The sequence below is a fragment of the Danio aesculapii genome, chromosome 19 (assembly GCF_903798145.1).
Source record: "Danio aesculapii chromosome 19, fDanAes4.1, whole genome shotgun sequence".
NCBI classification, from domain to species: domain Eukaryota; kingdom Metazoa; phylum Chordata; class Actinopteri; order Cypriniformes; family Danionidae; genus Danio; species Danio aesculapii.
Genome location: NC_079453.1, coordinates 39,755,785 through 39,781,718, shown reverse-complemented (window position 1 = coordinate 39,781,718; position 25,934 = coordinate 39,755,785). Strand labels below are relative to the sequence as shown.

Genomic DNA, 25,934 nt, shown 5'->3' with positions numbered 1-25,934 from the left:
ATAAAAACGTATCATACATCATTGTCACTTTTGCAGACAGGCTTTGCAGGTTATTACATGAGTGTGACTTAGGAGATACAATGTCAGGTTTGTAACTATTCTGTCAAAATGTTTGCATTGAAATTCATTCTGTACTCCACTTTAAACAAGTACCAATTTAAAGGTAATGGTTAGAAAACAGTGTCATAAAAAAATTCAAGCATACCCAAACCTAGTCACAATGCATTTTCTTAGGTGAATCAAAAAATACGGTATGTGTGTCCCAAAGTTCGAAAAACTTCAACCAATAAACGATTTATGCATGAGAAGTTCATCCAACAGTCTATGGCCATGATGTCTGAGGATGAGACTGACAAAATTAATAATACAGGGTTTTCACACTACGCCAAATATCAAATTCTCTGACTTTTCTCTGATTTTCACTGACTAAAAAGTTGAATTCCCATGATCTATTATGGAAACAAAGACAGCTGTTGTGCTTTGCATCATTTTAAAAAGGTTTTATCTTTTTGTGGGACTTTAATAGCCAGTATGAGATGAACAATGTATAAATCACCTCAGATTTTGCATCTGATGTCTCAGGGTTGCATGATAGTAAATTTACATTTAATTTTTCTTGGGTCTACTTTTTAACATCCAGTCTTTGAACATTTTGTTACCAACACTTTAAAAAATGCTGGGTTGTAATATCTCAATGTTGGGTTAAATATGGAAAACCCATCATTGTGTTAATCTTTTACATTTAATTATATTTTTAAAGGGAAAGCTCCTAAAATCTTTATTATGCTGACATATTAATTAAACTTAGTTAACAAGTACAGTACATTGACTGCATTTAACTAAAAGGAGATGTCTTATGCCCCTTTGTAAAAGATTTCACGAGAAAATACAAGAAATTTCTAATGGCAGATGACTGCTTCTCACTCAGGCCTGTCTATGCTAATGAAGGGGAGATGGGCCTTTCACACCCAACTGTGTTTAAAGCCTGTATAAAAGTGATTTTTGTATATTAATTGCTCTTTAAATGACCGCCAGTTGATGAGCATGAAAAGAAAAAAATGGAGCTGGAAAATAGCCTAACCATACCAACAGGGATGAAACAAAATGGTATAAAAACAAACTATTTTACATGACTTGGACAAAAACATTTAAAAATGTTCTGGCTTTCTATTTCTGGAATAGATCTTTTATGATTCCATGATATTCCAGAACTTCCATGACCCATCCTCCTCTCTTAATGCACCAGACATTTTGTTAGAAATCCTCATACGCTTTACATATTTGTTTCTATGTTTGTTTATATAGCTACTATTTTCATTTTTGCATTGTTATTTAATATCTCTTGTTTAAATACCCTATGAACAGCAGCTACGCCAATTATTTTATTTGTTCTCTATTTCCACCTGGGAATACTCATCCCGAGGTCTCTAGAGATCGAGGTCACTGAAGTGATCCAAGACCTTTGAAGAGATGATGCCAACCATAGAGGACTTCTAGAGGTATCAATAATCTTAGACCAGGTCGTATCCTGAGCAGATGCTGTGGCGGTCATGGAGAAGTGGAGAGCATGAGATTGATTTGAATTGAATTGAATTGAATTGATTCCTGGAAGACCCCAGTGACCAACGAGTCTCCGTATTGATTGCGTGGGTGAGCCTGAACACCCACCGGTGACCTACACATACCTGCAGATTATCCACGATAGATGTCCAGCGTTTTCTAGCCCCTACTGCCCAGACTGCAGCACCACACAAGAAGTTTGTCCAGAGGAGAAATGGTCATGCCAAACTGAGCCTGGTTTCTCTCAAGGTTTTGTTTTTTCTCTCTCTTTCACTTTCGTCAATTGGTGAAGTTTGTTTCTCGCTACTGTTGCCACTGGCTTGCTTGGTTTGGGACTTGGGGAGCTGCGCATCGATGGATTTGCTCTTTAGTGTTTTGACTTTCAGCAGTGAAAATTATACCACACTGAACTGAACTAAACTGAGCTTCAACTCTGAAAACTGGACTGGCACAGTTTCAGTCTACTAGAACTACATCTAGATCTATGTTAAGCAGCGTTGACACACTCTACATTGTAAAAGTGTATAGAAATAAAGATTAAATAAAATTGAATTCTATGATGCACGTCATGTTAGAAACCCCCCTTTATTGACTCACTGCACAAAAGTTGTGCCATTTGAAAAGGGGTTTCAGAGTTCCAATTTAAATCATTGTCTTGAAACAGACACACATTGATCAGTGAACTCATGATATGCTCATACTCACAGTCCCTCTCACTTGAGGCTTCTTGGGCTCTGGGCTCATTTCTTGAGGGATGAATTTGATTGGTCCCTTGATCTGCCTCCTGGACCTTTTGGTTCCATCTGGTAGCGTCTCCATGGCGATGTCAGCCTCGTCACTGCTGGCCTGGTCGCACTCAGAGCACTGCCTGGAAAAGATGAGCGATGAAAGAGTCAGGTATTCTCTTTTGCTTTTCGACCTTATTGATTTATCAATATGGAGAACGCTTTGAGATGAGAGAGAGGCTTTCAAGGTCCATGTCAACGTTTTTTTTTTTTCTTCAGGAAGCAGATGTGTCGTATTCATCAAAACAAAAGGGTTGTTAAATATCCCTCACCAACAACATATATAAAATTGAAGGAATAGCTGAATTCTTTAGTGCGAGCAAAAGCTTTTTGATTATACAGTATTACTGTCTCAGGGGCAGGCAGTTGCCAGTAATTAGGTACGACTTGGCCCCCCCACACAATTTTATCTTTCAAATGCTTTCTAATTTCCATCCTGCAGTGCGGAACCACATCACGCTTTCTTATTCATGGATTAAATGAATTACTCGAATCAGCAGCGAAAGCATTGGGCTCAGCTTGACAAATAAACAAAACACAGAAACGCTCACGCACGCAACTGTGGAGCTCCACATCAATTTTCAAAGTGACATTTTGAGTAACCTTATGAAAGTAAACACAGAGGGACTTTATGAAGCACTACAAGTGGATTACCACATCATTTATTTTACTATAGACATTTTTTATAAATAAAATGGCTGTCATAGCCTAACATGTTAATTTATAGACGAATTACCGGTTTGTAAACATTCAGGTTGCGCGCAGCGAGGTTGCAGAAAAAAACGGGAGTGCTAGAATTTACAGTGAGGGAATGACATCTAATGCTGTTGTTGACTTAGAAATAAGTTATATTGATTACATATTATATATATTATTTACATAATGCTTTCAGCGTATTATAACAGCTTGTCACCCAGTGATAATCAGCGGAAATCATGATCGCAGTATACCGTGCTCAGCTTAATTGAATACACAACATTTGAAAATTAATATTTTTATCCATTTCTCAGTGAATAGGCAATGTATTTTGGTGCATTTAAACAAAACAGATTTATTAAACAGATACATTTATTAAAATAATATTTTAGTCACAGAACATCTAGGAATTGAAAGATAATACAATAAAATTCTAAATATTGCAAAAAAAATTACAACATACAAAGTTTTAACAAAATTTTTCCTTTTTTTTGCTTCTTGTGATTTTTCCTCTTTTTTAAAATTTGTATTTAATATTTTCTATCCCATAAATCTGGGTGTACTAGTTTTTGGACCATAAGTTATTTTGTTAGATAAGCTCCAGATTTGGCTTCAGTACTGACTAATCTATTATATATGCACAAATATAATATTGTACAGCTTACTAATAATATGAATTTAAAGGATAGATTTGTGAGGGGTGAACTTATATATATATATATATATATATATATATATATATATATATATATATATATATATATATATATATATATATATATATATATATATATATATATATATATATATATATGCTGAGCCCTGTATAAATTTATGCCTATTATCAGATGGCCAAAAGTGATTCATTTTTTATAAATCATTAAAATATTGGTGTCTTTGATGCAGCAAGTCCAGAGAAAAATGTGTACACCATGATTTTATTTAAAATTCATTTTAATGTGTTATATGATCTAAGAGTGGTCATAAACAAATATTTTCTCGATTCAAATGAGCAGCGGCTTAGACCCGGAAACAGTATTTCATACGTCAAATCGGATTTTCCTAATAATTAGAAACCCTGCTCTACAGATCTACAATATGCAAGTGTTTCCAGAAGTTATTTTTAACCACAATTCAATTTCTATTCCCACTCCTGTTCTCACCAGTAGCTGTTTTTGGTCTTCTTTGGCATGCGTGTGAGCGGAGGGTCCAGGCAGCCCAGGTGGTAATGCAGCTTACAGGTGTCACACAGCAGTAAAAGATGCTGGTCTTGGTTTTTCTTACAGATCCCACAGCTGTGAAGAACATGAAACTTGTTTATTTGCAGAACACGACTGTGTCTGGTGTTGCAATTCAAGGTCGGGTATTTTTTCCACACATTTTTCGTTCTTTCAGCGCATAATTATAACGAATGTAACATCTAAACCTGATAGTATAATAACACAGTCCAGGTGTTATGGCTAACGCTGGGAAATTGTCTAGCACCCTGAATTGATTGCAGTCTAACCTGTAGAGCATAGCTGGGAGGTTTGATGACTTCCCTGGCGATCCTCCCTCTTTCTTGCTTGGTTTTCTCTCTTTGGGGGCTTTCAGAACTGCAGGGACATTCAATTTCTGAAAATAAAGCAAACAAAACCAAATTTCAAAGATGCATCATGTTTTTATTAATTATTTAAAATTTAAACTAGACTGAGAGAGTTTTTTAAAAGTGATTTTCAAAAGAAAATGTGTCTTGTCTTTGCCAAGTAGTTGCTAAATTGCTCAACATGGTTTTTATCATGGTGCTATGCAGTTGCTAAGGTGCTCAGGTTGATTGCTTATTAGTCCCAGTTAAAAGAATATCCTCCAGTATGATATTCTGGCAACTAGGTATGAATCACATCAATCAGTGCAGTTTCTCTGGATGTTTAAGCCCATTTATGTCTCTAAAATGCAAAAACAAAACATAATAATAATAATAATAATAATAATAATAATAATAATAAAAATAAGGTTTATTAAGGTTATTTATCAGTTAGGAAGTTTGTAAGTAATTTAATCAACAATGAAATTTAAGATTAGAGTGTAAGAGTTTATAGATTGAGTTAACAAATTTTGAATAAACAGTTTGAGTGACAGCAGTGGTTGTGTCGTAAAAACGTTCAGAATAAGCAGGGCTATAATATGATATGTAGATCAAGTGAATTTGTGAAAAGTGTAAAATAAACATTTCCTGCAATTTTTGGGTCATTTAGCATGTTAAGACATTTTCAAATGTTATAGCTCCACCTATTATCCTATCTCTCCAAATTTGTGTATGATGGTTTATAATCACGTTATAATAATGATCGGCCATCGTTAACTTTGTTAATTGGTTGCTCAACTTTAATTGGCTAATGGTGGCCATTTTTAAATAGTATGTCATTCCACTTTCAGCCAGTACACTGCATGCCAAATTTCAAGTTGATCCATCTAGTGGATAAAATGGTAATTAAAACACTGTGCTAAGCATCAACACACATTAAAACACTGTGTTTTTGAGACCTTTTCCACTATTATAGTGCCACCTATTGCCCGATCTCCAATGATAAATGATCTCCCGATCATTTTGCATGTTTGTTTACATAGAACTTATCATTATTGTTCACACCACGTGCCAAATTTGCAATTGTGGACCTAGTGGCTTTTACTGAGAATTATATGTATATTTTTTCAGACATTTTTCATCCATCATTTTCATCCTCAACTGAGGGACTGTTACAAAGGTTGAAAACATTCAGTGATGCTCAAAAGAGGCAAAACAATTAATTGAGGGGTGGGGGTGTAAACTTTTAAACAGGATGATAATCTGCAAATTGTTTTATTTTTGTTCTATTTTCTATCAGTTCTGCCCTCCAGATGCTAAATACAGTTTTATTTAGTTTTTCCTGAGAAAACAAATACAATTTATCCTGATAATACTGTTGTTTTAGCAATTGAAACACGCCCCAGCTCTTTATGCACCAGATTTGTCTTTAGTACTTTAAAAATTTTGTAAACATATGTAAAGTGTGTACATTTAAAGAGCCCATATTATACATGAAATAGGGTCATATTTAGGTTGTAAGGGTCTCCAACAACAGTCTAATATGCATGCAAGGTCATAAAACACTTTGATGGTCTTATAATCTGCATTTATTTTTACCTAATTATCCCAACGACTCCCATATGAATCGTTCAGCGATTCATTTGTTCCCAACCCCCTCCTCAGCGCGAAGCTAATCTGCGCTGATTGGACCGATGACAGCCTGCTGCGATTGGTCGACAGTGACAGGCTTCAGCACGAGACAGAGTGAAATGCCCAGCTGCTAATCAACTATATAAAAGTAGTCACAGTGCACACGCGCTTCATAGTGTAAGGCTTTTTTCACACACACACACAACCCTCCTCAGAAGAACTGGGGAGATCGACGCGAGTCTCTCTCTCTCCCTCTCTCTCTCACACACACACACACAACGCTACTCAGAAGAACTAGGGAAAGCGACGCGTCTCTCTCTCTCTCTCTCTCTCACACACACACACACACACAACGCTCCTCAGAAAAACTAGGGAAAGCGACGCGAGTCTCTCTCTCTCTCTCTCTCTCTCTCTCTCACACACACACACACAACGCTCCTCAGAAGAACTAGGGAAAGCGACGCGAGTCTCTCTCTCTCTCTCTCTCTCTCTCTCTCTCTCTCTCACACACACACACACACACACAACGCTCCTCAGAAAAACTAGGGAAAGCGACGCGAGTCTCTCTCTCTCTCTCTCTCTCTCTCTCTCTCACACACACACACACACACACACACACAACGCTCCTCAGAAGAACTAGGGAAAGCGACGCGAGTCTCTCTCTCTCTCTCACACACACACACACACACACACACACACACACACACACACACACACAACGCTCCTCAGAAGAACTAGGGAAAGTGACACGAGTCTCCTGTCTCCTAGCTTACGATCGATCGCCATAGCAACGACAAACGGCAGTGGAACGCGAGCTCACAAAAGCCTTTAACGTTAAATCCGTAAACAAAGCGGCACGCGTCGCGTTTTTAACGTGGCTTACATGTGATAAGAGAATATAAAGAGTAACCGCGTGTACTGTACCAGGTTAACAACTCATCTTTGGGTAGAGACTGTCAATATTATCCATCTGAGCACAGCGTGACTTCATTCGACCGGCGGCGTCTGTGTGTGTGTGTCTAGTGTTTTTTCTGTGTTAGTGGGCGGGGCCGCAGGTTTCAAATCTCCCTGGTTTGCGCGCGTAACTACTGGCGAGGCTTGTGTTTCGTGGCTGCGTCATCGCGAAACACCTAATGACTCGTTATCAAGACGACTCGTTTGAAGCACTATGAGTCGACTCTTTTATAGATGAATCAATAGTTTTAAACACTGTACACTTACAGATTTAAGCCTTAGCTGGATATTTCACTTCACTTAGAGCTGTGTTACACACTACATGGAAGGGCATTTTCAAAAACCCATAATATGGGCTCTTTAAAAGACATCTTCTTTTGATATTATACACTTTTTTTCGAAGTAAAATATTTTTATTCTACCCTTATATGCAGAAATAACTTTGAGTATGATCTCTGTGGCTCTACAGTGTGTCAATGCAATACAAGCAACATAAATACTCCAAAAATATGGCATTCATTAATTAATATGTGTGTTTAGTGGAAGGTGGGCGGAGCATTTAGGTTTCCAGTTTACATTATTTTTGCTCTTGGCACAGAAATAATCTATATGTATATCTATTTGTTTTATTTGTTATATATCTATATGTTTTTCTCCTGTCTCCTCTAAACACAACTTTCCTAATAGCTTCCATCATGCCCATGATGCATCACACAAAGCACGGCAAATGAAAGGAACATACTTTTTGAACTGTCTAAAAATACTTTTTTTATAGCAAAACAAGGTCACTTGACATTCTTGGCAGTACACCGTAAACCTAATAGCCACTTTTCAGAGAATACATCACTATGCATTTATATACAAAAATATAAGGCAGAAGAAATAAAGTGACAGTTCATTTCTTTAAACACTTGCAGAGGCTGACTATGTGTCATTCTGCAATGCCAATAAGAAATACTAAGTGAAAACTTTCCATAGTTTTATATTGGGCATGCAGCTGGAAAGGCACCCGCTGCGTAAAACATATGTTGGAATAGTTGGCAGTTCATACCACCGTGGTGACTCAAGATAAATAAGGGACTAAGCCGAAAGTTAATGAATAAATGATATTATGCATGTACAAACTCTCCAATTAAGAGCTCCTCAAAGTTGATTCTAGATATGCAGTGAATAGGCTTAGACGAGATTTGACAAGAAGACTGGCCAGGAAAGAAACAAAAAGTTTTCTATTTTCCATCTTTACATCTGTGCTCCATCTTTTCATTTCAGGTTAATTAGAAAAATTATCTAGAAGGGACCGGTCGCACAGCAACACAGAGCAGCTTCTCTCTAGAGCCTTTCTAATCTGAGTGTGCTCAGTTCAGATGACAGTCTCTCTCGATTGAACAACAGGGGTTTTAACAGGCCGGAGAGTTTGAGTGAGGAGACGCCAGGTTAGAAACTCGAGGTTAGTGTGGACAGACCCTCTTATACACGCAATTTCACTGGGAATATTATTTGGAAATGAAAGATGTTTGCCTAAGAAGAAAAAAAACCCACAGACTCACACACACACAAAAAAGAATGAAAGAAAAAGGGCTCGCAAAAACAGCCGAACAGGCGGTCTGCCATCTGCTGAGGGAGCCAGACAGACTTTGCTGTCGTGCATAGATTGTGGAGAATCCCAGTGGAACCCTGAGAGGGGTCATATAACTCACCAAATTTCCAAAAGAAGTGGATCTGCCAGGGGAGTCCACAATGACGTTTCAACACATGGTGGCCACATTACTTATTTCATTGTAAAATTCCATTCTATCGACAGAATCCGATGAATGGTCGAAGGTTAAATGCATGTAAGCTTTTTCTAGTGTTTCTTAAAATAATTTTCTTATTTATTAGAATATATTCATACTTGTTTTCAGCTCCGAGTTCAATCTGACTCCAATTTTGATTATTCTAATTTTACCGTTTGTGTTATTAGCTGATTATATTAGTAGTTGTGATGTAATTTACATTATGATATTTTCTTGGGTCCAATATTTTTAATTGTACGTTCGTTTGGGACCAAATGCCACTTAAGAGTTCCACGCCCGGGGATTGCGTTTCTTCTTACAGACACCATCTCGACATTCTGAAGTGTCAGAGGGTGTAGGATGTAGGTTAACTAATCAAGGTTATAATAGTTTGGGATTTTTCATTAGTTTTAGTTTCCTTTCGACTTTTTATTTTCAAATTCAGTTCGTTTTAATTAGTTTTTAGAGGCAGATTTACTAGTTTTTATATTTTGAAACTGCTTAGTTTTAGTTTAGCTTTTATTAGTTTCATTGTTAGTTTTATTTATTTATTTTTAAATTTTTTGTAAATAAGGATATTTGTTAGGTACAAGATTCAAAATCATTAGAATAAATATTGTATAATAAAAATTCAACCAAAGATACATGTTTTGAAAAATGTTTGCAGAGGACACATGACCACAACCATCTACTAGAACCATCTACTCTTCTTTAAATTCAAATACAACAGCCCACCACATAGCAGGCCTAAGTACAATATGTGTGCAAGGCTGCTTCTGAAGTTAAATGCACAGTAGTGATGTTCGCATTTTAACGCAAACCGGATCTTTCGTGACAATCTTGCCAAGTTTGGACTCAACATACCAAAAATATGTAGTCAGCAATCATAAATTCAGTCAGTTAAAACATCAGCATGATCTCAAAAGTTTTTACAATTTTGTTTTGCAATCCAAATGAAGCATGATTCACTTATTTAAATTCCAGTATGATTTTCTGTTATGAAACAAACTTATGTTTTTCCAGAACCTCTCATTTAAGCCCTTGGTTTACCCGAACTGCAGTTGTTCAAGTTTAGTTCAGTCACAGCAGGCTGTCATGTACTGTTTGTGTTTGGTTCACTGAATCATGCATGCGCAGTATTATCGGTTCACTGCCTCTCAAATCAGATCTCAGTGTACTGTTCTAATAACTGAATAACTCAGTATATATTGGTTTATTTTGATTCAGAAGGGGGTACAAGGCAAGTTAAAAAGAAGGCGGTTTGCAGAAATTATTTAAAATGATTCAGTTTGATTTGGTGAACAAGTTCAACCAGTTTATTTAGAAGATCAGGTTAAAAAGCGATTTTGTTAGCGATCGCGATTACTAATACTTAAGTAAAATCCATTATCGGGCACAAATGTGTTAAATTAATACTTTTAAGTCTTTGCTCAGGTAATATTTATTGCAGTCACCGTGCTGCTGTCATGTCCACTCGTTGCTTTTTTTCGCAGGAGCAACAGCGAGGATGACTGGAGGAGGACCGGCTTGATCTGGCCAATAGCATCATGATTACAGGCTTTGAGGTGCCGTTTGGGTCAAATAACGAGCAGCACGAAGTAAATAGATTTACCTCTGAAAGGCTTACAGCATATATTAAATAAATTTACAAAGACGAAAACGAAGAATGTCTATATTTTTGTTAGTTTCAGTTAGTTTTGTATGTACACAATACAGTTTTAAAAACGTTTTTATTTTTATTTTAGTTAACGGAAACATTTTTTTTCGTTCATTTTCATTAACTACAATAACCTTGTAACTAATACCCAATTAGTCCGGTTGCTTCCTGCTCACTCATACTAAAAGAGTAGTTCATTTAATCCTTTTCGTACAACTTGCTAATATCAGTGATTAAATAATTAAAAGGTCTTTCAGCTGCCATGCCTCCTGCTCCATACAATCAAATGTGCCTTAAAAATCTATAAAATCATGTCACAACATAGAGATAACGCAGACTATGCAAAATATACTGGATTTCAGTTAAATTCTTAACCTTAATTTTAAACCAACATTTTAAATATACCTTCAGATGAACAGGCAATCACTCATTATAATGAAGTGAAGAAACATCATTAAATTGGAAGCACATTTATATCTGAGTACAAAGGTAATTTTTGTTTTTCACAAGCACATATAGTAAAGCAATTAGATCAAGAACCAGATCAGTTTGAATCTTGCATGAATGATTTTATCAGTTTTGTGAATTGCTAAAATGTTTAAAGTGTAAAGATGCAAATAACTACAAACAAGTCTTACAACAAAAATACACTGAAACACTCCACTACAATATGTCAGACTTAACAGAGAAGGAGTGCCTTTTATTGTGCCTGTTTTTATCATAATCCCATGAGATGACTATATATTAATGTTTTTTTCTAATGGCTTATTTACAAAATCAAGAACCAGATCAGTTAATGATAGTGAATAAATGAGAATCAACATTTACTTATTAAGCCAGTGATTCAAGCTGTTATTCATTTAATCAACGGCTGATTGTTATGCAGTGTTTGGACCTATTAAAGCCATACGATTTTTGTAATCTTTTTACTTATTAAAAATAATTAGCTATTTTAGTGCTATGAGCAGATTGCTGTCTAACAATATTGCTGGTTTTTGCTTTTGCTTAACCAACAACTGTGCAAGAATGATGTTTGTGAATAGATTACATTGCAAACTAATTTTGGTGTGGGATGCAACTTTGTACTATGATGATGATGATGATGATAATAGTTTAATACATTAAAAGAAAAATGAGCCAAATACAGCTGAATATACGATCAGGTGTAGGAGCATTATTTTTTTTTATTTCTTATTGGCTATTCATTGTCACATGTTCATGGGTGATTACTTTCAGTTCCTTTATTAAATGTATCGATTTGTTTGTTTGTACCGGAATGGGTGAGCAGTGGGTCACCTTTCTACATTGATATGAATTGTATAGTCTCTTTATGTTTTATTCAATAATAAATCAAAGCAAATTAAGAACTTGTGAGGATCTTCCTCAATGCCGACCAAACGTGAATGAGTACTGGATACCGCTAATCGTATGTGGTTATTGGATGCCACGTCATCAAGCATCCGTCATGGGTAGTATATCTAATTAATGTTCATACATATGACATCAGTAAACCCTTTTGATCTTTCAGCGTTCTCAAAAGATAAAGACATAATAGTTGGGAAAAATTATTGGTGAAAAACTGATTGAACAACTGTTCAACAACTAAAAATTGATGAACAACTGTAAAAACTGCAAATTAGACCTCCACTTCCCAACAGGGAAAGCCACCAATAGCAAAGAATGCATAATAATTTTGTGTCATGGCTTTGCAATCTAAAAATGTCATTATAATGGAAGTCAATGGGCCAAAAACAGCCACAATCATAATTTGCCCGGAGTGTATTTTTGAGTTTTAAAAAAAAATTCTAAGAATTTTCCCAAAATATGTGTCAAAATAAGTTGTCACCAAAAAAATCATTTCATCTTCTGAAACAAAGAGAAAGTTGTATCCAAATTAATTCTCAAAATCCCCCTAGAGTGGATGAAAACATCCCCAACAGCACACAAGGCTTAAATGTGTAAATGTATCACCACAGTCTGTATTGCTACTGTATATTAGCACAGGGGTTCTCAACCTTTTTCACTTCGGGGCCTCCTTCTTTCTCCAATCAATTTTAAAAGGCCCACCTGTCTAACATTTTTTCTAAAATGTTTGTATGAAATGCTCATTTAAACCTTATTTATTACCAAATAAATCTACATTTATATATATATATATATATATATATATATATATATATATATATATATATATATATATATATATATATATATATATATATATATATAACATTTTATATATTAAAAAAAACTGATTGAAAGAGAACCAAAGGTCAATGGGGAGATTGCAAAAGACCAGCTTTCTTTTTAATCTCTTACAGGACATTAATTTGGACAACTATGCGTATATATATTAAATAGTTCACACAAAAATACACAAGGAGAGATTTTCACTTCACGCAAAGTTTGTGAATGAACAGACTTAAAGCAGATCACATGATTTTTATTGTTGGTTACGAAGGTCACTACTGTATGTCAGATTATGTGATTTTCTCTTGATAAACTCATGACTTGTCGTGGGTAACAAATGTGCCAGACTACACGTTCCTTCACAATCAGTCATCCAGTGACATCTACAACGAGCAACAAGCAATACACGTCTACAACGAGCATTTATTTCATTATTACTAGTTACAGACGTGATTATGAGGCTGTTTTTGTGGCAATTTTGAAGTAATCAATCAGAGAACAAAGAGAAAGTGCATTACTTTTATCATTTTAATATAGAATATTAATAATGAAATAAAAAAATTATAGTATAAGATTGAGATTTAATTTTAAGCTATCTCGCGGCCCACCTGCAGGATCGCTGAGGCCCACAGGTTGAGAATACCTTTATTGGCATATCTTGCACAAGACAACACGCTGTCCCCTATGTTACTAATATAAAGAATAACCCCTTCACAGTGGATTTAGTGCTTTTTTAGCTTTGCAAATTATGTTTCATGCTTAAAATGCACATGCAAATAAGCAGAAATTGTATCAAAAGACTAATAGGATGCCTGTTAACATGAATTTTTGAAGCTCGTAGCTTTTATAGCAACAAATTCATATTTGGCGCAAAAAAAAAAATCCCAGCTCTACAAAAAACACTTTGAAAGTGCACTGCTGAGACTTTTCCCCTCACCCTGGGTGGCACCAGAGAAGAAACCCTCTCTAGAGAACATCAATAATTTGAGGGTTATGTGCAGACACCAATGACTGATAGGGAACGAAAATGTAGTAGATAGATGACACAAAGGAGTGGGGCGCCTTGACTGATGTTGCTACTTAAGCAGCGCGCGTTTTCTAATTATGTGATTTATGACCATCATTGCAGATTCACTGGCTCGCTCTTTTCCAGACCACTCGCCTCCTTCTACCTCCTTGCTCCATTATTGCGGCATTTATCTGCCGAAAGGACATTTTAAGAGATCCTTTTAATTAACCATCTTACACACTCTCTAAGCCGGGTAACTGGTTACTCAACGCAAATTAAGTTTTAAACAAGTGCGCATGGGTGCATACAAATGGCTGCCTTTTAAATGTTTTGTCGCTGTTTCAGGAGTGAGATAACGACACCAACTGGGGTTCTGATTGTTGCCGTCTTAGGTTATCGCATGGAAGTTGTGGACTCATCTTCATTACAGGGAGAAATCTTATTAAATTCACTTTCTTGAAAAATTATAGTGATTGAAAATGCATAAAATCTAGGCCTGTCAATCAATATATATACACATATATACAGTTGAAGTCAGAATTATTAGCCCTCCTGAATTTTAGACCCCCTGTATATTTTTTTTACCCATATTCTTTCTAATGAATTTTTTTTCAACACATTTCTAAACGTTACAGCTCTAATAATATTTCTTTTATCTTTGCCATGATGACAGTACACATTATTTTACTAGACAATTTTCAAGATACTAGTATTCAGCTTAAAGTGACATTTAAATACCTAACTAGATTAATTAGGCAAGTCATTGTATAAGGATGGTTTGTTCTAAATGATCGAAAAGAAAAAAAATTATATATATATATATATATATATATATATATATATATATATATATATATATATATATATATATATATATATATATATATTTAACTGCTTTAATTCTAGCCAAAATTCTAGCCAAAGACTTTTTTACAGAAGAAAAAAAATATTATAGGAAATACTGTGAAAAATTCCTTGTTCTGTTAAACATCACTTGAGAAATATTTGGGGGAAAAATCTAATAATAATTCTCCATTTGTATATAACATATTTTTTAAATAATTAAAATATAATAATAGGCTAATAATAATTATATATTATCAATTGCAATAATCAATGTATCAGTAACTTTTAAACTAATTAATTGCATGTTAAATTTCACTGATAAACTACACTCTAATGAAAAACTGAAGTCAATATTTTATTAAACGCAAAAAAAAACAAAAAAAAAACATCTAGATATTTACAAAAAAATCTGCCATAAAAATATATTTATTTTATTAGAACTATGTTTTACCAGAAATATGTTTTTCCAGAAGCTCCATGTAAATTGGTACTGAGATATACTGACAGGCCATTTATTTCAGCTCTTACAAACATTAAATTTTTTTACTTAATTGTTTATTAATTTATTCTCTGCAAAAACAAACAAGAATCAAGGTGTAGTAAATGGTGACATCATTTAACTTTTTGGATGATCCTTCATTTATATACTGGTATTTATATATATTTATTTATTACTTTATTAATTATTTTGTTTTATAAACTGATCTACTAAATAAAAACCTAAAACAACCAATAAATGGTGGTAAATGCAGTAGCTTATTAGGTTTTTAGAGCAATACAAGACAATAAAAAAAATTTGGATATTTATTTATTTATTTATTTGTTTGTTTGTTTGTTATTTTTATTTACAACATATATATTTGTCTGCAATATATTTGTCACCAATCAATGGTCTAAACTGTGTGAAGATTTGCATAGGTCTGGGTGCAGGTGCACTAATTCTGATCAAATGTAACTTGTTATTTTTTTCTGAAGTGCTTTGAAATGTGCATTTTTTATTCAATGTTTGACAAAATCCTGACTAAAAAATGAAAAGGGGGGCAGAGTAGCCCCTCCAATTAAAAAACAGCCAATAGGGTTTTGCTTTTACCATAGCTCTGCCAGTGAGAGGAGTTGAGCCAAAGACTATATAATACACAAGACTGGTATAGTTTTAAATTGGGAAAAGCGTAACGGTCAAAATGACGAATGAAGCCTTGCCTACTAGCATAGGAGCCAATCATCGATTGCTATAGACTGATGTTTATATGACAAAAAAAAGCTCGGACCAGACGTGTGTTTTTACGACAGTTCAGTGGTCAACAAACACACTGGAATCTCAGCGAATACTTGCTTCACAGACATGAGAAATATTTCCACAAAGCTTGAAGTCTCTGTTTAAATGAACCAAGTTCACTTGATAACAAAAGTTTTTGGTTTTGTAATCTGTATGAAATGAATGAGAGGTACAGTCCGTCTGATCAAACTCACATCACATGACAGCAGCAACCACTCAAACCCCCACAAACTTGTAAACAAAGATTCGCTTTAATTTCTGAAAGAGATTCGCCATCAAGACCATGATATGAATTACTTCAGAAGACCATTGTTCAGAGGATGATAATGTGTAGAAGGGCCATAAATGAGGTTGGTGTTGTGATCTCGTTCATTTGGATTCCAATAACATCCTGAGTCTTGTACCGGCCAGGTATACAATTTCTTAAACACAAGCATGTCAGTCTTGGTCACTAAACAGAGGCGATTAACCACTATTTTAAAAAGGCCTACTTACTCTGATTAGAATATTTGTTGTGTGGTCGCTATAGATCTGCTATCTATTAAATCAAAACAAAGCCATTTAATCATACCATGATCATTACTATAGAATTAAGCAGACCGATTCACTTAAACTGTTTAACATACAATTTAAATAGTATTATGAGTTTAGAGAAGAAGGCCTATCCACCTTAGATAGGCCTTTTACAGTCTAAGTATACCTAAATTAATGGCAATATGTTAGTCGGAGCTCTAAAAACATCGTATAGCGAGCCACGCTGCTCTGTCTTTTGTGTTTTAGTCCATTTCTAACCTGTACAGGGGCTTGTGGTGCTATGGACTTAATGTAATCTACTAGAGATAATAACACGAAAACTGTTTGTATATTTCAAAACATAATTTATTAGTCAGGTAAATGTGTATTATGCCAATTCATTCAGTCAATTCATAAACGATCAATACAAAACATCAAATTCTCAAAGATAAATCCAAGACCAAAAGATGCATACCTGACTTGAAAATATACAAAGTATGGAGCATGAGAGCTCCACACTACGGGCTAAACTGGTTACAGGATCGACCCGAACATCTTGAAACTGTCCCCTAAGTAGTCAAAATAAGAATCTCCTTGAGGAGAGGTGTGTGTCAAATAACAAAAGGCATTTACATTTAGTGACATGTTAGATCTGAAGAGTTTCTGCCTATAGGTAACAAATGGTCATTTGAATAGAAGCCCCATTGGTAAAGGCACACCCTTAGCAGTGGTTCAGAAGATACCTCAGGTTATATATCTATTATTTTGATTATGTCTATTTCTGAGGGAATGAGACCATTATACCAGTTGCACTAAGACATTTCAAATGATATCAAACATGATAGATAAAGTCACTTGGATAGATATAGAACATTCATACTTTGAGATGACCATTCTGTGCGAGTTAAATGAAGAGGAGGGTGAGTGAGCAGGGGGTCACAGGAGATGCTTCAAATGAAAGAGTGAACTTTCCCGCATTCTCACCTGGTCGGATGTGGAGCCGATTGTCTCTTTGTTTGCAGCATCAAAGCATTTGTGGTATCTCAAATCGTACAAATTTTATTGGTGATTTCAAATATGTAATGTAATCGGAAGCTTGGCAAACAGTTTTGGAGAATTTGATGTTTCCCTATTCAGACAGAATGCCCGAGCATACTGCCCAAGAGGCGTTTCAAAGATGGCCGCCCAGTGAAATGACTTGTGGGGCGGCTTTGGTTGAGCTCAAGCGCATTGAATGAAAAGTTTCCTAAACAGGGGAGGGCATGTCAGACACTAGAAAACATTTGAATGGTCAAGATTTGATGAGAAACTGAAGTATATAGTGTCATAAAAAAAATAAAAACAATAATCCATTTAGGCGAAGTACAAAACCGCAAGCTTTACATGCTTATACCAGTTTATTATTTTCTAAACATATTTTTTTTGGAGCAAACTAGCAAATGGATATCCTTAAAACTAACAGACTGAAACTAATATCTAAAAAAAATGTTTTTGAATTTCACAGGACTGTTAATTGGACATTTAATCGACATCCCGAGCCAAAACACAGAAGACTGTCGACACCTCCACAGTGACAAGAACGTGTCGCCTTGCAGCTCAGACTACACTAATTCTCCACATACGCAAGCATAATCTCCATGAAATTGAGCAATGCTTAGCTCTGACAAAGAAGCTGAACTTTTCCGACAAACTTTTCAAAACCTTACAATTACTTTCACGGTTACTGTTGCCAGTGACATTTTTGTTTCGGGGCATATCCTGCTAAATGGCATTCTAAGTACTGACTGTTATTTAGACAAAAAAAGAAAGATCTACAGAACATTTCAGACCTTCACATTTTCGCACTCATTAAGTGACCGTCACCCGTGGTGATGTGGTTGCCATAGTGAGCAGGGGGAGAGGTTGGCGGCTTTTAGCTACAGAGTCAGGGCTGAGTGCATGGCCAATGACAGGTCAATCAGTTAGCGCAAATGAAAGAATTTCGCAAACAGGAGGCCCATTACAGCGAAGAGAATTACCTCAACGCTGTCTACCCTGTGGGGTGCTGCCTACAATCTAGATTTCTTTCAATCACAGCTCATTACCCAGGTGCAAAAAAAAAAAAGAAAAAAAATCCAAGGGGAAGATTTCTGCTCTCTTTCCACTCTTTTCCACTGTGAAGTCAAAGACGAATTCTGCGAACAAACACGACCCAACTGCTCCATACACATGATGAAACAAAACAGCCAAACATATCTGTTAGTTCAAAGAAATGTAACAGAGGGTTAATGAGCTTTCAAAAAAAAGAGTATGATGGATTATACAGGTGTGTGAAAGTTCAAATTTATGGGAAAACAGCTATAAAAATAAGTATGCTTTTGATGTGATGTGAAAATTTTGAGTAAAGGTTGTGTCAAGGCAGCTGTAATCATGTTCAGGGAATGTAGGGAATAGTAAAGCATTTTAAAACTTTTCATGCAACATCTAAAAGCCAATTTGTGAAGATATATTGTAAGAATAATTAAAAAAAATAAAATAAATAATAAAATTAATAAAATAAAAATCAACCCTTCTGATATCCAAAGAATGTTTTAACAAAAAAGAGAGAGAATGTGACATTTTAAGCTCCAAAAAAAGTATGTTCTCTGACATGTGTGATCACACTTGTGCAATGACAATAATGCTGATAGAGCTGAAGCTGCTCCAATAATGTGATGCAATAAAACAGACAAACATTTCTGTTAGTTCAAAGAATCATAAATCACTTCACAAAGGGTTAATAGGCTTTCAAAATAAGAGTCTGATATATGATGCAGACATGAAAAAGCTACAAAAATAAGTATGCTTTTGATGTAGCAATGTGGGTAATTGCATGATGCCAATTTCACTGAAAATCAAACATTGTGAAGGTTATGTCAAGGTAACCATTCTCATGTCGAAGGAATGTAGTGTATAATCAGGCATTTTAAGACTTTTCATGCAACATCTAAAAGTGAACATCTTGTGACATAAAAAAAGACTCTTCTGACTACCAAAGAACATTATTGCCATGAATAAACAAAAGGATATGTTTTCAAGCTTCCAAATGCCTTCTTTCTGTTCTACAACATTAGTAACCAGTGCTTATGCAATGACCAAACTGTTGATAGCTGCAGGACTATGAGATTTTTTTCATAATGAAATAAAGTTGTCTGTTCAGCTGTGCCTTTATCTAATGAGCAATGTGACAGCTTTAAATCATTTCAATTCTTTGTTGTTTTTATTTCTTACACTTGTGTGATTGTGTGATTTTATACTTCTTTTAGGCCCAATCCCAATTCTACCCCTTAGCCCTTCCCCTTACCCCTACTCCTCGTTTTGCGCATTCATGTGAAGGAGTAGGGGTGTCCCAATTCCTTTAGCTTGAAGGTGTAGGGCTAAGGGGAAGGGCTAGATACCCCTTCGAACAGAGATTTTTCAGGACCACACTGGAAACCAAGGGGTAAGAAAATGTTCCAGAATACACCAGCTACAATGGCAGGATAGCTGCACACGGAAGGAGATCCACAAATTAGTATTTTTTTGTCATTATTACGGATTTTACAACAAACAAGCACATGTTTTAATACATTCATAACCGCATTCGTGTTTTATCGTCATGCTTTTAAAATAAAAAATGCTAAATTAAAAAACGTTAAATTTCGCTATCTATAATCCCTAATAATAACTCCTGTATAGCAGTCCCACAACATTCTGACACTCAATGACAATCGAATACCCTGTCAGAAAAGTCTAGTGGCTAGGAATGACCTTTTTACAGTGTCTGCAGAAAATCTGAAAGCCAAAGTCCCTTAAAGGGGCCAATCACACCGAATGCGCCTTTACGTTTAAAAATAGCGAGGCGAACTACACACTGCCTTTTTTGTTGACAAGAAAAAAACTTGGCTAGGCAACGACTGAATCAGCTGGGTATTGAGTGAGTGTGTTGCAGTTGATATTAAATTAATATACATTTAATAATATTATGAAACTCAAGATTTGTAAATTCATACAGCTCTGAATAATTCAGAACAGCAACCACAAGTCTCTCCATCTTCAAATGTCTCCATTGCTGTCTTGACAACACAAACACTGCAGGTACCTCAACGGAAACCACGCCAGTGCTTTCATTTGATTGAAGAATGAAAAAGACGCGAGTGATGTAACGCGCCTTTTCTGCTCAGAGTTGACTTTTTTTTTTTTAACTGTGAACGCACGCCCCGCTATGGCAAAAAAAATGCAAGGCGCAAGGTGGTTAAAATTTGAGGCGCGGAGGGCACATAAGCAGCGCGCAAAATGCTCGCGGCCGATAGTAAATCATTCAAAAAAGGAGCCTCTCAATGCAAAAAGTGCGTTCGGTGTGAACAGCCCCTAAGGCAAGTCATTTCACTCAGCGGCCATCTTTGAAACGCCTCTCGGGCAGTATGCTCGAGCATTCTGTTTGAATAGGGAAACATCAAATTCTCCAAAACTTCTCCAATACCATTACATTTCATATTAAAAATAACCAATGAAATTAAACAACAACTGTCTCTTTAGTTTCATTTCTAAATGTTCGTATCACACAAAATCTGCAAAAACTCATGTCTGGTCCGAGCCCCTGTCCTGAAGAATTGTCATTGTATAGCAACCGATGATTGGCCCCTGTACTACAAAGCAGGCTTTATTCACCATATAGCAATCACTGATTGGCTCCTGTACTAGAAGGCGAGGCTTCAATTGCCATAGTGATAGTTACACTTTTCCCCATTCAAAAGTATACGAGTGACATGTCCTGTGTATTCTATAGTCTTTGATAAAGCACATGAGGTGTATCCGAGGTGATCATTGTCAGTGTATTCTGTTGATCAGCTGCAAGAACTACAAGCCGTTTCTGAAATATACATTTCAGGTTTTAGTTAGGACAAAAAAGTCCTTTTAGTTTGTAAAATTTGCCTTCTATCATGTGGCGTTGCTTTTATATAGAGTACATTTTAAATCAGCCTAAATTGAACATTCATCTAAAGGTCACTAAGAGGCTGAAAATGGTATTAGAAATAAAAATAAAGCAGAAATAACATTAAAAGCAGGACTAGACTCTATACTAAAAAAAAAAAAAAAAAGAGTATATAATACAGTCCCTTTAAAACATTCCAGCCTCACAAGAACACCTGAAGGAAGTGGTTTGTATCAGGGCGAGCTGTGATAGATGAGGCGTGCAACTGGATCAAGGATGGGACGGGGCGGAGAGAAGTGCAATGAAGATGGACAGTGGAGAGAAAGCGTGAGGCACTTGAAGGTAAGCCGTACCTGTCCAACGATCCCCCCCATCATGTTCCATATGGCCTGGCCCTCGGTCCTCAGCTGGCCATTGACATTCTGCAGGTCCTCCAGAGACTCGCACAGCTGTGGCAGATAAAAACCGCGGCAAGGCGGGAGATAAGATAAGACAAGGACAAGTTGGGCAGCTCTGTCTGTTAGCACACACACACGCACAGACACTGACAAATGTGTGTACAAATCTAATGTGTACACAATCCTGTGGCTAATATGTGTACATGCTTACATTGTGTTACAAAACCAAGGTAAATTTAGGCAAATAAACGTTACATTTTACAAGGGAACATGTGGAAATTAGACTAGCATGACTTGATATGAAATAAATAATGAGTTTTACTAAAATATGCAGCATATATTGACTATTCTAAATAAATACATGTCCATCTTTGGCTTTGGAGGCAGAATTACTTTAGGCATCAGGAGGTTGAGTTATTGGTACTGCCTGTTATCCACAACTCTGAAAATAAAGTACTGAAATGATACCATATTGACTATGTTTACATGGACATCAGTAATCGAATAGCTTATCTTAATCTGAATTAGGCAATAATGAGTTTTTAGTACGTTCCTTTCCTGTTCCCATTTTACATGCTATACCACATAGATATATTAAGGTCATTAAATCATTACACGTCCTTACATTACAATCTTTACATTTCCTCCACAGTTTTATGTAATATGAGTGTTAAATTTAAATTGTTTCGACTTCAACTGCAGTTCAGAAGTCTTACTTTTCATTCATGCTTCTGTGACAAACCCTGAGCTACTGGATGAGAGTATGAAGTAGGACTGGGTGGTATGAAGGTACATATCGTTACCGCAGAATGAAGTGTGTACCATAAATTTTTTTTTTTTTTCCGTGTATACCGTGAAATGTAAATAAGTGGGAGTGGCCAACTCTCATGCAGCCCGAAAGAAAGACGTGTTGTCAATTGCTTTATATTTTCAACAAGTCGTCATCTCTTAGTTTCAGAATTGTAAATGTTTATGCTTTGTATTTTTGAAGGAAAGTGTTATATTTCCTTAAAGTGTTTACATATTTGATATTCAAGTTTTCTTTTCCTGTTACTTACTTGGGATATATTTTAAATCTCTGAAAAGATGTTACTTGAGAAATGTTTATAATAATAAGGATATCCAAAGTCATATTTTGTATACTATATTTATCAGGTTAAAAATAAAGGTCCCACTTTATATTAAGTGGCCTTAACTACTATGTACAAGCATAAAAAAATAAATACAATGTATTCATAACGTATTGAGAACACTTCTGCTGCTCTTGAGGTGGGATACAGGTAATATTAGGGAAAGGTTTGTTTGTATGGGTAGGTTTAAAAGTGGGTTAAGGTGTAAGAGATGGTCAACAGTGTAATTATAAATGTTATTTATAAAATGACAAATTTAATTACATGCAGTTATTTAATCAGTCATAAGTACAATGTAAAAACATGTATTTACACAATAAGTAGATTGTAACACATTGTTATTTTCAGTGTAAGCGCATATTAGTTAAGCTCACTTAATATACTGTAAAGTGGGACCAAAATAAATGATCAAATAAGATCAAGTATTTTTTTTTTTTAATAATGAACCTTATTTATCATATCAAGCCCTTTGTACATTTTCTGGAATAACTACCTTTATTAAAGAAAATAAATAAATAACTATTAGTATTAGGGCAGTTAAAGGGCCCTCATTTTCAATTTACCACAAAATGAGCAGACATCACTTAAATTTAGTTTTTTTTTCCTGTAGAACGACGATTATTTTAGTAAACTAAAACCGTTTAAGTAAACAAAAAAACCCTACCCAAACCCTAAACTTACTCCTTATAGTAATGTAAAAACAGTATATTTAATGAGAATTATTTAAATTATTCATTAAATTACCCATAAATTATAGTAATTATAACGAGACTATTTATATTATTTATTAAAATACCCGTTAACTTTGACCTCTAGCCAAACCCTAAACTTACCCCTCACAGTAATTATAATGGTAATTATTTACATTATTCATTATACTACCCATTAAATGAGTATTTTAATTAACGTCGGCCCCTACCAAAACCTTAAACCTACCCCTCACAGAAATGTAAATCACTGAAAACCATTTTACAAATGCTGCCTGAAAAGTTTTGTTTTCATTCGGTGTTTAGTATCAAAATCCATTAAAACTCTCTACGATCATTCCTTATTTCATACTAGGGCTGGGTGGTACGACCGAAATGTTGTTTCACGGTATGAGAAAGTATATTTTACATTAACAATATCTTTAACTATATACATAGAGTAGGGGCAGACGTTAATTGAATACCCATTTAATGGGTAGTATCATGAACAATGTAAATAATTACCATTATATTTACTGTGAGGGGTAAGTTTAGGGTTTGGCTAGAGGTAAACATTATAAAATAAAATACAAGTTAACGCGTAATTTAATAAATAATATAAATAATCTCGTTATAATTACTATGAGGATTAAGTTTAGGGATTGGGTAGGGGTAAACGTTAATAAAATGCAAGTTCATAGGTATATTTAAATAAATAATATAATAAAGCAATTTAATAAATAATATAAATAATTCTCTTTATAATTACTATAATTAATGGGTAATTTAATGAAAAATGTAAATAAGTCTCATTATATTTACTGTTTTAACATTACTACGAGTTTTGGGTTTGGGCAGACAATAATAAAATGTAAGCTAATGGGTCATTTAATAAATAATATAAATAATTCTCATCATAATTGCTTTTTACATTACTGTGACGTAGGTTTAGGATTGGGGAGGGTAAGGGCATATATTATAAATAAAATAAATGGCTCTTTTTAACTTAAATGTGTAAAAAATTATGCAATTTTTTTTATTTAAAACTGACATAAAATATGTTACAGTTCACCCCAAGCACAATCAAGCCTTTAAAAATGAACTGACTGATCACAACAAATATTTCATTGGTATTCAACTACATGTTTCAGTAACAGATATTATTTATTTTATATGAACTCACAAAAGTCTTAATACCCAGGGCTCCTTTAAATGGATTCAGAGACCAGCACACCATGAAATATGCCATCACACTTGCTGCATCTACATCTCTCCTCCTCCACACACACGCACACACATACACACACAGAGCGCAGTGGCATTTCGGCGTGTAGGGGCCACTCTGAGCTCCAGACAGTAGATAAGCGTCAGGCAGGCGTTTGATAAAGACGATGATGAGAGGAAACAGTGGAGAGGTGAAGTTATTATGGGTATGTGAAACGCAAGTACAGAGAGCCTGTCCTTATCTGCGCTGTCTGTGAAGATGAGGCTCCACCAGGAGAGCTTGAGCTAACATTTAAAACCAGCTCCAGACTGATGCTGACAGCACAGCGGGCATCAGCACATAATAATGCGGCTAGTTGTCCATTTATTATGTAGATATTTATTTATTATGTTATTTATACACACACACACGTATTAGGGCAGTTAAAGGGCACTCATAATTTACCCCAAAATGAACACTGTCATCACTTAAATTTAGATGTTTTTTTCTGTTGAATGAGGGTTATTTTAGTAAACTAAAACCATTTCAGCCACCAAAAAAATTAATAAATAAAATTGTTTAAATTTGAACTGAAAGAAAATATTACACTGGAAAAAATTAAATAGTTCAGTATTTTATTAAACACAACATTTTACTATTTTATCAATTAATTATTAATACTGATTAAAAATATTTTTATTTAAAATGAACAAAAAATAAATCAACATATAAATCAATATATAAACAAAATGACTAAATGACAAAAAAATGAAATAGTGTAATATTTAATTAAATGTAACATTCTGATATTCTATACATTAATTAGTCAAATAGATTAAAAAAATATGTTTATTTAAAATAAACAAAAAATTAAACAATATATTAAATAAATTAAGGAATAAATTAATCAACACTACAAATAACAAAAAATAATATTATAAATTATGTAAAAATTGTAAAAACTAGTTCAAGCTGTAACTAAAATTGACAATGACGAATCACTACTAGATCACAATTGTATAAATACGCAATAAAAACAATATTCTAGTATTTTATTAATTAATTATTAACACTGATTAAAAATATTTTTTATTTAAAATGAACAAAAAATAGATCAATATATAAATCA

At 34.8% G+C, this 25,934-nt stretch overlaps 1 protein-coding gene across 2 annotated transcripts in view; it reads right to left on the bottom strand.

Moving 5' to 3' along the window:
• phf14 (PHD finger protein 14) overlaps positions 1 to 25,934 on the bottom strand; it is a 162,160-nt gene that overhangs the window by 77,431 nt on the left and 58,795 nt on the right. For both annotated transcript variants that reach the window (XM_056479623.1, XM_056479624.1), the window contains exons 11-14: positions 21,741 to 21,836; positions 4,549 to 4,655; positions 4,205 to 4,336; positions 2,266 to 2,428 (exon numbers count right to left, since the gene is read on the bottom strand). In XM_056479623.1, the coding sequence (XP_056335598.1) occupies positions 2,266 to 2,428; positions 4,205 to 4,336; positions 4,549 to 4,655; positions 21,741 to 21,836 (498 nt within the window). The remainder of the gene's footprint in view (positions 1 to 2,265; positions 2,429 to 4,204; positions 4,337 to 4,548; positions 4,656 to 21,740; positions 21,837 to 25,934) is intronic.